Source organism: Oncorhynchus kisutch, linkage group LG22 (assembly GCF_002021735.2).
Source record: "Oncorhynchus kisutch isolate 150728-3 linkage group LG22, Okis_V2, whole genome shotgun sequence".
NCBI lineage: Eukaryota > Metazoa > Chordata > Actinopteri > Salmoniformes > Salmonidae > Oncorhynchus > Oncorhynchus kisutch.
Window position 1 is genome coordinate 48,759,596 of NC_034195.2, and position 15,352 is coordinate 48,774,947.

At 44.4% G+C, this 15,352-nt stretch overlaps 1 protein-coding gene across 3 annotated transcripts in view; it reads right to left on the bottom strand.

Moving 5' to 3' along the window:
• Nucleotides 1–2,957: 2,957 nt before the first annotated feature.
• The window catches only part of LOC109867042 (calcium-independent phospholipase A2-gamma), a 39,063-nt gene continuing 26,668 nt past the window's right edge, over nt 2,958–15,352 (bottom strand). For 2 of the 3 annotated variants that reach the window (XM_031801322.1, XM_031801321.1), the window contains exons 9-10: nt 8,167–8,362; nt 2,958–6,059 (exon numbers count right to left, since the gene is read on the bottom strand). In XM_031801322.1, coding sequence (XP_031657182.1) covers nt 5,782–6,059; nt 8,167–8,362 — 474 coding nt within the window. In that variant the 3' untranslated portion in view covers nt 2,958–5,781. The remainder of the gene's footprint in view (nt 6,060–8,166; nt 8,363–15,352) is intronic. The other variant, XM_031801323.1, reaches the window with a different exon arrangement.

The following is a 15,352-nucleotide window of genomic DNA, read 5'->3' on the forward strand; positions in this document are numbered from 1 at the left end:
AAGAACTATCGTGTGAGAATATTCATTGGGCTAATTCCTGGGCATAATTGAATAGCAGTGACACCCCAAGCGTAAACATCAACAGTACATAAGTGTTCAGATGGAAGGGAGGCAACAACACAACACATCTAAACCCACCGCAAGATGTGTTCTCAAAATCTGCACAGTCAGAGTTTATTTGAGAGGCGTCATTGAAATGCAATCACAGGTAGCTATCCCTAGAGGCTTGATACTATGCCCAAACGGTGCAAAGAAATCAAATCACTAATGCGATTATTGCGTTGAAACAAGTCCACCAGTCGATTCAGTTTACATCTCAGAGGTGGATGCATTCCCTCAGATCCGTGATTTCATTACTACCTCTACGCTGAGCGCAAACAGCCTCTACAGTCGGCCTAACTATGTTTACACACAGGGGGGGGCAAAGACCTGACCTGAGTGTACTTAAAACACACACACACATACACACACACACACACACACACACACACACACACACACACACACACACACACACACACACACACACACACACACACACACACACACACACACACACACACAGCATTAACCCTTTAGTACCTTCATAGACTTGTCATTACGAGCTGTGCCAGGCATCTAGGCTGCACCAATAGAAACATAATTACTAGATTGGACATGGACAGTCATTTTATTTATGTGACGGCATCACCTGGCATTAACGTCTGGCATGTCTGTGAATATTATCTTAATGAGTGTGATCACGTCTAAACCCAATTACTGAGGGGTGTAACTGTACCATAGTGGCTTGTGTATGTGGAGCAATCTAGCTGTAGCCTATGGGCCAGGTATGTAGCTGTTTCTCACTTTATGGAACTATTACTGTATATAAGACATTATGGTGTCATTTCCTGTAGCTGTTTCTCACTACATGGAACTATTACTGTTTATAAGACATTATGGTGTCATTTCCTGTAGCTGTTTCTCACTACATGGAACGATTACTGTATATAAGACATTATGGTGTCATTTCCTGTAGCTGTTTCTCACTACATGGAACGATTACTGTATATAAGACATTATGGTGTCATTTCCTGTAGCCGTTTCTCACTATATGGAATGATTATTGTATATAAGACATTATGGTGGTGAGGCGGTTGTGGGGCCTTCCCTGTGCCTCCATGCATGTAAGCAGCAAGAATCGAGGACAGAGCGGTCTGTGGCCGCCCCGGTGTTCATGCTCTAGGGATGGGGGGCGGGGATGTGATCCATCACCGGGTAGCAGCTGTCTCGGTTACCCAGGTGCCTAAGCACAGCCTTGCACAGTCATCTCACCTTCTCCTTTGGGTCGCATATGTGGCGCAGCTGGGTAGGGAAAACAGCTTCAAATTACCTTCAAACTCTCACTCACCAGCTGGTGTTTCCTCAGGTGCATCTGTAGTATGAATATATACACACAGTCTGAATCCTCCATAAGATCAGTGGAAGCCCAGTAAATTGAACCACCAGGGTAAAAGTGTAGGCAATCAGCATGTATTTACATAGCAGTGAGAAAACATTAGGAACACCTGTTCTTTCCGTGACAGACTGACCAGGTAAAAGCTATGATCCCATATTGATGTCACCTGTTAAATTCAGTTCAATCAGTGTAGATGAAGGGGAGGAGAGAAGTTAAAGAATGATTTTTAAGCCTTGAGACAATTGAGTTTAAGTGTCAAGAACTGCAATGCTGCTGGGTTTTTCACGCTCAACAATTTCCCATGTGTATCAAGAATGTTCCACCACCCAAAGGACATGCAGCCAACTTGACACAACTGAGGAGAGCATTAGAGTCAACATGGACCAGCATCCCTCTGGAACGCTTTCGACACCTTGTAGAGTCAACATGGGCCAGCATCCCTGTGGAAATGCATTCGACACCTTGTAGTCAACATGGACCAGCATCCCTGTGGAAATGCTTTCGACACCTTGTAGAGTCCACATGGGCCAGCATCCCTGTGGAAATGCTTTCGACACCTTGTAGAGTCCACATGGGCCAGCATCCCTGTGGAAATGCTTTCGACACCTTGTAGAGTCCACATGGACCAGCATCCCTGTGGAAATGCTTTCGACACCTTGTAGAGTCCACATGGGCCAGCATCCCTGTGGAAATGCTTTCTACACCTTGTAGAGTCCACATGGACCAGCATCCCTGTGGAAATGCTTTGGACACCTTGTAGAGTCCACATGGACCAGCATCCCTGTGGAAATGCTTTGGACACCTTGTAGAGTCCACATGGACCAGCATCCCTGTGGAAATGCTTGGGACACCTTGTAGAGTCCACATGGACCCGCATCCCTGTGGAAATGCTTGGGACACCTTGTAGTCAACATGGACCAGCATCCCTGTGGAAATGCTTTGGACACCTTGTAGAGTCAACATGGGCCAGCATCTGTGTGGAAATGCTTGACACCTTGTAGAGTCAACATGGACCAGCATCCCTGTGGAAATGCTTTGGACACCTTGTAGAGTCCACATGGACCAGCATCCCTGTGGAAATGCTTTGGACACCTTGTAGAGTCCACATGGGCCAGCATCTCTGTGGAAATGCTTTGGACACCTTGTAGAGTCCACATGGGCCAGCATCTGTGTGGAAATGCTTTCGACACCTTGTAGAGTCAACATGGGCCAGCATCTCTGTGGAAATGCTTGACACCTTGTAGAGTCCATGACCCGACGAATCGAGGCTGTTCTGAGGGCAAGAAGGGTGCAACTCAATATTATGAAGATGTTCCTAATGTTTTGTACACTCAGTTTATGTAAGTGGTGCCGTGTGCATGTGCTGTATCACCCATGTAAAAACATGATTTAAAAAACATACAAGAAAACATCAAGGATGTACACTTCATGCTTTATCAACAAGTTGTCTGTTACTGGGGGGAAAAACAGCACTACTCAGATAATTATATAATATCCATAATAAACGATGCAAGAAGTGTCAGAGTGTTTCAGTGATGCATTTTAATTCCACAATATACATGTTCAACACACACACTGCTTACATGGGATCAATAGGAGAACTGTATTTAAAACAAATCAAGTCAATATCTCTGTCCATCTTGTCTTCATCACTCCGGAGGGACCGAAGACATCATCCTGACTACACAGTCATCAACCTGGGACCCTATTTAAAACATCTGAGTAGCACACTGCCCTACCAAGCAAAAAAGGCAGTAACTGCTCATAGCGTGGAACTGAGAAAAATGGCTTTCATTTACCTTGGTTTCACAGTAACTTTATGAAGTTACTGCTAACATGACCCCCCATTTCCTCCAAAACACAGAGACAGGATACTTGTCCACATCATTAAGCACATATTTAACATAGCAAAAATGACTAACTAATTTACTGCCTTCTTGCTTGGTAGGGAACTATAGACTACTGATCAGCGTTTGACTTTTTTGACCGTAATGAATTAGATTAATCTGGAGAGAGGACCTGATCCTAGACCAGCACTCCTATCTGAGATGCTTGATGAATACGGGACACAGGTTTGACAGTTGAAATGAGTCTATGCTGTGTAAGATCTTTAGGCTATGCCATCATCGTTGACTTGCCACAGACACTACTGTAACAGTTCCCGAGCAACAGTATCAGTGAGCAGCAGCCAATAATAGTATACAGTCCCTCTGCTACACCGACATGATTCAAACTAGCAGTAATAATAACACAACATGGCAGACAATAGCATAGCACAGGGGAAATAGCACTTCAGGGTAGCTAGGATGGAGATAACAGACCTGGGTTCAAATACTATTGGAAATCTTTCAAATACGGTGAGCATTTGCTTTAGCCTTCCTGGAGTGCGGGTGGGCAGGGTTTGCCATTTTGGGACTATCCTATTGGTTCTATTGTGCCATGCAAGCTGTATCAAGCACAGCTTAAAAAAAAAAAAAAGCGTTATACAAGGTGGTGTGTAATCTCAGCCAGTAGTTTTGAAAGTAGCGCTCGCGTGTACAACAACGGCACCCGTTTCGTAGAATATGTAACGAAAGCCAATTCGTAAAATATGTCCTGAATTCGTAAGTGCTGAAGATCCCGTTCAATTTCTTCAAGTGTTTTAAATAGTACTTGAACCCATGTCTGGAAAACAGCAAATTGGAGAAAGGAAAGTGTTCACAACCTGTTATTAGTGGATGCAGAACATCAGCATCGCTCATGCTAATCAATTATAGAAGGATACAAATGACTCCAAAGCTAAAAAATAAAACAAAATCAGCATGGATTTAAATGTAAATAACACAGAGGCAGAAGACTTCATTCAGGAGCATTTTAAATCTTAATGCATTTCAAACTATAGCTACAATTTAATAATAATAATGAAACAGTCAAGTCATTGTTCCGTAACACATTCTTTCAAATCAAACAAGTGAGAAGTGAACATTTTGCATTTTACAGCCATGGATCCTGATTAGGACTCTACTCTGTGATCTAAAGCAGCTGTATGTGTGAACTAACCAGGTCAGTGGCTAACATCTTCCTCTAAATTACATTGGTACATTTTTTTTATGAACGATTTATACAGTATATGTCAAGAAATCTGCACCCTGATGAATGTACCAATATCACCGCCAACAGTAAAACAATCAAATGAAAGGACCACTAGCTGCATTGGTGTTAAAAAGTACAAGAAACAGAAATGTCAAGTGACCAGCCATTATTCTCTCTCTGAGGCATACATTCAAGTAAAACATTGATAACCAACCATTGAACATGACAAGATGGTTATTCTCCCCCCCCCCCAAAAAAATGGTATATGTTTGTTTATGGTCCTAACCTTTAAAATTCTGTTATTGGTGGCAGATTCAGTTCAAGTCAAAGTTAAAACTAACTAAAATGGATTTAAATCCAAAATATATCCCAGATATATCTCTTATACAGTGTCAGGATATACATGGTTGTGATCTTTTTAAAAAGGTGAAAAAGTGCTTCATTGGAGAACAGTCAGTCCACAGTTCTGTTCCAAATGGCACCTCATCTCCTACATAATGCACTACTTCTAACCAGAGCCTTATATAGATATATTAGTGGGCTATTGGTAAGTTATCTACTCTGGCTTACAGAGTATGATAATAAGCAACATTATGTTGGTGATGTTGCCAGACCTCTCTCTCTCTCTCCCCTCCAAGTGTTGCCAGACCTCTCTCTCTCCCCTCCAAGTGTTGCCAGACCTCTCTCTCTCCCACTCCCCTCCAAGTGTTGCCAGACCTCTCTCTCTCTCCCCTCCAAGTGTTGCCAGACCTCTCTCTCTCCCCTCCAAGTGTTGCCAGACCTCTCTCTCTCCCACTCCCCTCCAAGTGTTGCCAGACCTCTCTCTCTCCCACTCCCCTCCAAGTGTTGCCAGACCCCTCTCTCTCCCACTCCCCTCCAAGTGTTGCCAGACCCCTCTCTCTCCCACTCCCCTCCAAGTGTTGCCAGACCTCTCTCTCTCCCTCAAGTGTTGCCAGAGCCCTCTCTCTCACCCTCCCCTCCAAGTGCTGCCAGAGCATGCAAACAGTCACTGTCAAATGGGTGCAGTAACACGTAAATGGGTGCAGTAACACATAAATGGGTGCAGTAACACATAAATGGGTGCAGTAACACGTAAATGGGTGCAGTAAAAACACAACAGTAAACGTATTCTACCAATTTAAAATACAGTCTACAACCACAGAGACTAACATATAGATTCTATTACTCTATGTATGGATTCAGTGTTAGGAGAGAGTCCAGTTTTAGGTGAAGTTAGTGTTGTGTGGTGGTGGAGCCTGGGACCTACTCCCCTACAGCTTGGAGTTGAAGATGGGAATACCATCGTACATGTCACGTTTGAGCTTGGCCCACTCAGTCAGCCTCTGGACGGTGGTCTTGTCCCTGGTGAGTATCCGGGCAGCTTTCTGCAGCTTCTCCTGGTTCCGGTCCAGATATCGCAGGCCCTCGGCCTGCAGCAGGTTCAGCTTCTCACCACGGCTCTCATCCAGGGCGATGTCCTCGTTTATATAAGGGTTGAAGCGGAAGTACGAGTCGGGTGGAAGGAGGGCATCGAGCATGATGTGGACTTCTGATTGGGAGAATAGGGAGGGGGTGTGAAGGTTACACAAAAACACGAACGGGTCAAAATGGTACAAATACATCATCGTTGAATAACTATTTCTTAAAAACATCTTCCTCCAAGGGACAAGGTTAAGTCCCAAAAACGTAAAGATAAATTGTGGGCTACAATGGAGTATCCCAAAACACAGAGTATACACACAGAAATAAACAGTCTGAAGTTTGAGAGAGAGTCATGAGGGCAGAAACAGTCTAGATGTACCTGAAGGGACTTGTCCAATAGGAAACAGCAGGTCAGAGACATGAAAGTGAGGTTGAGGTTAGTGTTAGTTCAGGAGCTAAAACACTGGTTCTATTAACACTATTGTCAAACTACACACCTGGAGACTAATTCTCACTACTTGTCTCAATAAGAACCCATTAAGTCTGTGGTTATAGTTAACACTGCAGCAGCTGTTCCCGTCAATGTTACCTCACTCACGTCTCTGTGGGAATATGAGTCTCAGTTCAGGAGACGTGTGCCATTATAGTACATAACGGATTGAGTTTGACTCTGTTCAACACACTTTTCAGATGACATATCTGGAGGCTGTGTGGTGGATTCTGGGTCCCAACCAATGCTCTATATAATATCATTATCACCACAAATACACAGATGCTGGAGGGATTGCTTTTAGTGTTCTCATTACAAAAACACTCCACCCTGGAGATATAGATCAAATAAAACTGCATTCACTCTGTTGTATCAGTGGTGAAACAGATGAGTGCTGTGTCTGTGTTGTAGTAGTGAAACAGATGAGTGCTGTGTCTGTGTGGTATCAGTAGTGTAGTGAAACAGATGAGTGCTGTGTCTCTGTGTGTGTGGTATCAGTAGTGTAGTGAAACAGATGAGTGCTGTGTCTCTGTGTGTGGTATCAGTAGTGTAGTGAAACAGATGAGTGCTGTGTCTCTGTGTGTGGTATCAGTAGTGTAGTGAAACAGATGAGTGCTGTGTCTCTGTGTGTGGTATCAGTAGTGTAGTGAAACAGATGAGTGCTGTGTCTCTGTGTGTGTGGTATCAGTAGTGTAGTGAAACAGATGAGTGCTGTGTCTCTGTGTGTGGTATCAGTAGTGTAGTGAAACAGATGAGTGCAGTGTCTCTGTGTGTTGTATCAGTGGTGAAACAGATGAGTGCTGTGTCTGTGTTGTATCAGTAATGAAACAGATGAGTGCTGTGTCTTTGTGTGTGGTATCAGTAGTGAAACAGATGAGTGCTGTGTCTCTGTGTTGTATCAGTGGTGAAACAGAGGAGTGCTGTGTCTCTGTGTGTGTGGTATCAGTAGTGAAACAGATGAGTGCTGTGTCTCTGTGTTGTATCAGTGGTGAAACAGATGAGTGCTGTGTCTTTGTGTGTGGTGCTCCTGTAGTTTGGGATGAATCTTTCCCTCTCTACACCCATCTCCCTTTCAGAGGGGTTATTTATAACCAGCAGATTAACACGCTTAAAGCCTGTTTTCCTCTTCAAAAACACTCTACCCTATAGTACCACGACACTCACTGAGACCACCTCACCCCTCTGTGTGGAACAGTGTAGCTTTCAGGCTGTGTTGGTGTGCACAGAGATAAGGTGTGAAGTAGACCTGAAGTCATGCAGGGGCTGTGTGGGCATGCCTGTTTTACTGGGCCCCCGAGTGGCGCAGTGGTCTAAGGCACTGCATCTCATTGCAAGAGGTGTCACTACAGTCCCTGGTTCGAATCCAGGCTGTATCACATCCGGCCATGGCCCAGCGTCGTCCGGGTTTGACAGTCAATGTAAATAACAATTTGTTCTTAACCGACTTGCCTGGTTAAATAAAATACATTTACTCTAACCACAGACTGCCTTCATCTCATCCTTACCAGGAAATGTGTTGAGAATCAAAGTGTCCATTAGAACATTATTGTTATTTTACAGCTGCTTGTTACTTTATTCTTTGTCCTATTTTACATTGTTAAACTGCATTGTTGGTTAGAGCCTGTTGTAAGTAAGCATTTCACTGTTCACCTGTTGTATTCGTTGCATGTGACTTATAGAATTTGTATTGCTGAAGTGATGCAGAGATGTATATCAGAGGGTACATGGACCCACCCAGACGTACCCTCTGTGTCGGTGGCAGAGCTGATGACGTTGGTGAGCTTGGTCTTGAGGCTGGTGTACGTGGTGTTGTTTTTGCCAGCTGTCTCCACGCGGCCCGTACCCAGTGACACCACACACTGGACCGGCGTATTGGGCCACAGGCATTTGCACTCATGGATGGCCAACGCTGTGGGGTTGTTGATGAGGAGACCTCCATCCTGGAGACAGAGAGAGAACGAACTATTATGATCCTGCTATTGCTATGCCCATTTGGGGCTCCCGAGTGGCACAGTGGTCTAAGGCACTGCATCTCAGTGCTTGAGGCATCACTACAGACACCCTGGTTCGAATCCAGGCCGTGATTGGGAGTCCCATAGGGCGGCGCACAATTGGCCCAACGTCGTCTGGGTTTGGCCGGTGTAAGCCGTCATTGAAAATAAGAATTTGTTCTTAACTGACTTGCCTGGTTAAATAAAAGGTTAAAACATTTAAATAATAATAATAACAATAATAATAATAATAATAATACACAGTATAGATTTTAAAAACAGTTATGTATATTTTCTCTTCCCTTCTGTCTAACTGGCTTTGATATGCATCATTTAGCATTTACACACTAAGATCATTTTAAATATTTCTTTGCTTGTTGCAGTTTGGAAAGTAGGAAAAGCCAAAACGTCAGCTGTTAAATCATTTATGAACATCTGTGGAAAGGAAGGTAACAGATCAATGATGTAGTTTCACACGTACAGGACACAGACACAGGACACAGACACACGTACAGGACACAGACACAGACACACGTACAGGACACAGACACAGGACACAGATACACGTACAGGACACAGACACAGGACACAGATACACGTACAGGACACAGACACAGGACACACACACACACAGGACACAGACACACGTACAGGACACAGACACAGGACACAGATACACGTACAGGACACAGACACAGGACACAGATACACGTACAGGACACAGACACAGGACACAGATACACGTACAGGACACAGACACAGGACACAGACACACGTACAGGACACAGACACAGGACACAGACACACGTACAGGACACAGACACAGGACACAGACACACGTACAGGACACAGACACAGGACACAGACACACGTACAGGACACAGACACAGGACACAGACACACGTACAGGACACAGACACAGGACACAGACACACGTACAGGACACAGACACAGGACACAGACACACGTACAGGACACAGACACAGGACACACACACACACAGGACACAGACACACGTACAGGACACAGACACAGGACACAGACACCGGACACACACACAGGACACACACACAGGACACACACACAGGACACACACACAGGACACACGCACACGTACAGGACACAGACACACGCACAGGACACAGACACACGGCTGTATCTTTTCTCTTCCCTTCTGTCTAACTGGCTTTGACATCGAACAGCCACCCAGGAGCAATGGGAGTGTTTGGTCTGAGGGGTGTTGAATATGCATGAGGCTGGGGGCCTCGGGTTGGCTACAGGATCAAACACTGAGGGGCCAGCCCTCATTAGGGAGGCCAGGCTGGAGGGTGGGAGCTCTGGGGCCCGGAGTGTCTAGCTAGAAAGTCTCTGGGGGAAGATTTTAGTGTGTGTGCGCATGGGGAGGGGCAGTCAGACCGTCCGGGTGGGGGAGGGGCCCTCTCCCATCACTATATCCCTCCTGTACATGAGATATTTCTGAACTTCATTTTCAATAAATGCCTAATACCTAATCGTTTGCAAAAACATGTTTCACTGTTATTTTGGGGTATTGTGTATAGGTAGATGGGTGAGGAAAAATATTTATTTAATACATCTTGAATTCAGGTTTAACAAGAAAATGTGGAATAAATCCAAGGGATGTGAATACTTTTTGAAAGCAGTGAAAGTTTCAACTAGAAGATTAATAAGTGTATTCCTACGAAGAAGATTACTTAAACATTGTGAAAATAAGGAAACCCTTCCTGGACTATAATACCAGTCAAAAGTTTGGACACACCTACTCATTCAAGGGTTTTTACTATTTTCAACATTGTAGAATAATAGTGAAGACATCAAAACTATTAACACATATGGAATCATCTAGTAAGCAAAAGTGTTAAACAAATATATTTTAGATTCTTCAAAGTAGCCACCCTTTGCCTTGATGACAGCTTTGAAAACTCTTGGCATTATCTCAACCAGCTTCACCTGGAATGCTTTTCCAACATTCTTGGAGGAGCTCCCACATATGCTGAGCACTTGTTGGATGCTTTTCCTTCACTCTGCGGTCCAAGTCATCCCAAACCATCTCAATTGGGTTGAGGCCAGGTGATTGTGGAGGCCAGGTCATCTGATGCAGCAGTCCATCACTCTCCTTCTTAGTCAAATAGCCCTTACACAGCCTGCCAGTGTATTGGGTCATTGTCCTGTTGAAAAACAAAAGATAGTGGGACTAAGTGCAAACCAGATGGGATGGCACATGGCTGCAGAATGCTGTGGTAGCCATGCTGTTTAAGTGTGCCTTGAATTATAAATAAAATCCCTGACAATGTCACCAGCAAAGCACCCCCACACCTCCTCCTCCATGCTTCACGGTGGGAACCGCACGAGCAGAGACCCTCTGTTCACCCACACTACGTCTCACAAAGACAAGTGGTTGGAACCAAAAAGTGTACATCAAGTGTACATCAGACCAAAGGACAGCTTTCCACCAGTCTAATGTCCATTGCTTGTGTTACTTGGCCTAAGCAAGTCTCTTCTTATTATTGGTGTCCTTTAGAAGTGGTTTCTTTGCAGCAATTCAACCATGAAGGCCTGATTCACACAGTCTCCTCTGAACAGTTGATGTTGAGATGAGTCTATTTCTTGAACTCTGAAGCATTTATTTGGGCTGCAATTTCTGAGGCTGGTAACTCTAATGAACTTATCCTCCGCAGCAGAGGTAACTCTGGGTCTTCCATTCCTGTGGCGGTCCTCATGAAAACCAGGGCTTGATGGTTTTTGCAACTGCACTTTCAATGTTCTTACACTTTAAAAGTACTTGAAATGTTCTGCATTGACTGACCTTCATGTCTTAAAGTAATGATGGACTGTTGTTCCTCTTTGCTTATTTGAGCTGTTCTTTCCATAATATAGACTTGGTCTTTTACCAAATAGGGCCATCTTCTGTATACCATCCCTAGCTTGTCACAACAAAACTGATTGGCTCAAATGCATTAAGGAAAGAAATTCCCAAAATTAACTTAACATGTCACACCTGTTCATTGAAATGCACTCCGGGTGACTACCTCATGAAGCTGGTTGAGAGAATGCCAAGAGTGTGCAAAACTCAAAGCAAAGTGTGGCTACATTGAAGGATCTCAAATATATATATATATTTTTTATATATATATATATATATATATGTGTTTTAAACATGATTTCATAGTTTTGATGTCTTCACTATTATTCTACAATGTAGAACATAGTAATAAAGAAAGACCCTTGAATGAGGAGGTGTGTCCAAACTTTTGACTGGTACTGTATGTGTAAACACTTCCATTGGGGTTGGTGGATGTGGGCTTGCAGATCGGTGTGTGTGCACGCTAGATGTACTCTTAATGGGAGGAAATCAGGCTGCAGACAAAGTCCACTGACCAACCGGACAAAACAACTCAGTGCTTTTATCAACACTTGACCCACTGAGTGACTCCATTTTCTTTAATTATGGTAGTGGCTTAGATGTGCCATGGCAGCTTATTTTCTTTAATTATGGTAGTGGCTTAGATGTGCCATGGCAGCTTATTTTCTTTAATTATGGTAGTGGCTTAGATGTGCCATGGCAGCTTATTTCCTTTAATTATGGTAGTGGCTTAGATGTGCCATGGCAGCTTATTTTCTTTAATTATGGTAGTGGCTTAGATGTGCCATGGCAGCTTATTTTCTTTAATTATGGTAGTGGCTTAGATGTGCCATGGCAGCTTATTTTCTTTAATTATGGTAGTGGCTTAGATGTGCCATGGCAGCTTATTTCCTTTAATTATGGTAGTGGCTTAGATGTGCCATGGCAGCTTATTTTCTTTGATAGCTGGAGTGGCCAGATTTAAAATAGCACCGAGCACAATGCCTTCCACTCATAACCAGTGTGACACCCAGTCTCCCAGTCAGCCGAGAGTAGAATGATTCTAAATGCCACAACATGTCTCAATGACTCGCCACCTGTTAGGGGCATTTATAGACAAGAGTCGGCTCATTGAAGCACAGGCTGCATCCCGAATGACAGCATATTCACTACATAGTTCACTCCTTTTGACCAGGGCCCAATAGGCCCTATGGGCCCTAGTCAAAAGTAGTGCACTATGTAGGGAAGTCTGTTTTTAAACACTGAAGAAGAGACTCCATGGTGTTAGACTATGTTCTCTGTGGGCGGCAGGTAGACTGGCAGGTAGGAGCGTTGGGCCAGTAGCCAAAAGGTTGCTGGATCGAATCCCAGCGCTGACAAGGTAAAACATAATAATAATCTGTCATTCTGACCCTGAGCAAGGCAGTTAAACCCACTGTTCCCTGAAGACGTGGATGTCAATTACGGTGTCAGACGCATGATGCCATCGTATGCTTTGCAACGCTGCTTGGAGTCTTTTCAGCTGTTTTTCTTTCCCAACTGATGCCAGTGCCACACCGAAGCGCTGCTTGAGGTCTTTTCAGCTGTACACTCACGGGTTTTCTTTCCCAACTGATGCCAGTGCCACACCGAAGAGCTGCTTGAGGTCTTTAGGGGGGGACTTTTCATCTGAGAACCACACTGGTACAGCTTATACACTTGGACCGTTGCCATGTTCTCACAGAAAGGGTTTCTTCAGACCCGGGTGTATAATTTGGACGGGAGGGTTAAAGTTAGAAACAATTATTTACTTAGGGGCCAAACTGTGGCAAATGAGCTGGGCACACAGAAAGAGGCAACAGAAGCTGCCTGTCAAACTCAGCATGACGCAGGTCAAGGGTCACTTCCCCTTCAAAGGGATTTAGAGCTGTAATGCAAGTCGCATTTTAATACCTCTATCCCGTAGCCAATGTCTGTATAGAAAGCAGCTCTTCCCACAGGTCAAAATGTCCTCCTTTGGGTGAAGGGTACAGCCCCTCTCTATTGAGGTGATTTGACAGAGTGTAACCTCGGTGCCAAAGGCTAAACTGCAATTGAAATATTGGAGAACGGTTCAGGACGGCAGCTTAGCACCCCTTCAAAGTAGAACCCCAAGAATCAAAGGCAGAACAAGACAGAAAGGTGAAGCATGATGCAGAACTGCAAGCCAAAACATACTTACACTACATGCCCAAAAGTATGTGGACACCTGCTTGAACATCTCATTCCAAAATCATGGGCATTAATATGCAGTTGGTCCCCTTTGCTGCTATAACAGCCTCCAGTCTTCTGGGAAGGCTTTCCACTAGATGTTGGAACATTGCTGCTATAACAGCCTCCACTCTTCTGGGAAGGCTTTCCACTAGATGTTGGAACATTGCTGCTATAACAGCCTCCACTCTTCTGGGAAGGCTTTCCACTAGATGTTGGAACATTGCTGCTATAACAGCCTCCACTCTCCTGGGAAGGCTTTCCACTAGATGTTGGAACATTGCTGCTATAACAGCCTCCACTCTTCTGGGAAGGCTTTCCACTAGATGTTGGAACATTGCTGCTATAACAGCCTCCACTCTTCTGGGAAGGCTTTCCACTAGATGTTGGAACATTGCTGCGGGGACTTGCTTCCATTCAGCCACTGATGTTGGGCGATCAGGCCTGGCTCACAGTCGGCGTTGAAATTCTTCCCAAATGTGTTTGATGGGGTTGAGGTCGGGTTTTGTGCAGGCCAGTCAAGTTCTTCCACACTGATCGAGACAAACCATTTCTGTATGGACCTCGTTTTGTGCACGGGGGGCAGTGTCATGGTAAAACAGGAAAAAGCCTTCCCCAAACTGTTGCCACACATTTGGAAGCACAGAATCATCTAGAATGTCATTGTATGGGGTAGCATTTAGATTTCGCTTCACTGGAACTAAGGGGTCCAAACCAAGAGAACACGTTTCCACTGCTCCAGAGTCCAATGGTGGCAAGCTTTACACCACTCCAGCCGATGCTTGGCATTGCACATGTTGATCTTAGGCTTGTGTGCGGCTGCTTGGCCATGGAAACCCATTTCATTAAGTTCCCAACGAACTGTTAATGTGCTGATGTTGCTTCCAGAGACAGCTTGGAACTCGGTAGTGAGTGTTTCACTGAGGACAGACACACTACAGCACTCTGCGGTCCTGTTCTGTGAGATTGTGTGGCCTACCACTTTGTGGCTGAGCCATTGTTGCTCCTAGATGTTTCCACTTCACAATAATAGCACTTACAGTTGACCGGGGCAGCTCTAGCAGGACAGAAATATGACAAATGGACTTGTTGGAAAGATGGCATCCTATGACGGGGCTAATGTTTGTCTATGCAGATTGCATGGCTGTGTGCTCGATTTTATACACCTGTCACCAACGGGTGTGACTGAAATAGCCGATTCCAATCATTTGAATTAAATAATAAACATGGTTTTGTATATACAGTGTAATATGTATACTGGTCTGGCGTTAAAAGATAGATCGGTCCTTATACTCCTCCTGGGGAAACATTCCTCCCCTGGGGTTGTTCCCTCTCCTTCAGCCAGTAATGGTTGATACACAAATCAGACTTGTTTTAGTCAGGCCACAATATTCCTACTAGCTAATAAGGCTCTGCCTGCACCTGTGGGAGCATGTTTGACTGCTAAAATATTGGCGAATTAAACAGAATTAGCGTGTAAAAGAAGAAGTAGCAGAAATACGTTCCATTAAGAACACGAGACAGGATGAAAGGATAACTAAAATAAAATAAATAGCTACAATTTAAGGGACGGGTAGTTCCTACTTCAAATTAATTCTGCTGCCATTACTGCCAAGACTTGTTGGCTTATCTGCATTGTTCCACCTAGCCATTTTTAGGGGGGTGTGATTTAGATAGAACCCCATTCCCATCTAGCGTTGTGATCAGTAAAAGTCATTTCACGCATCAGCGTTTGTCAGCTCCTATTAGCAACTTCCTCCTCACAATCTCTCTCTCTCGCTCCAACCCCCTCGCTCCAACCCTCTCTCTCTCTCCTCTCTCATGCTCTCTCATCTCTCTCTCTCTCTCTC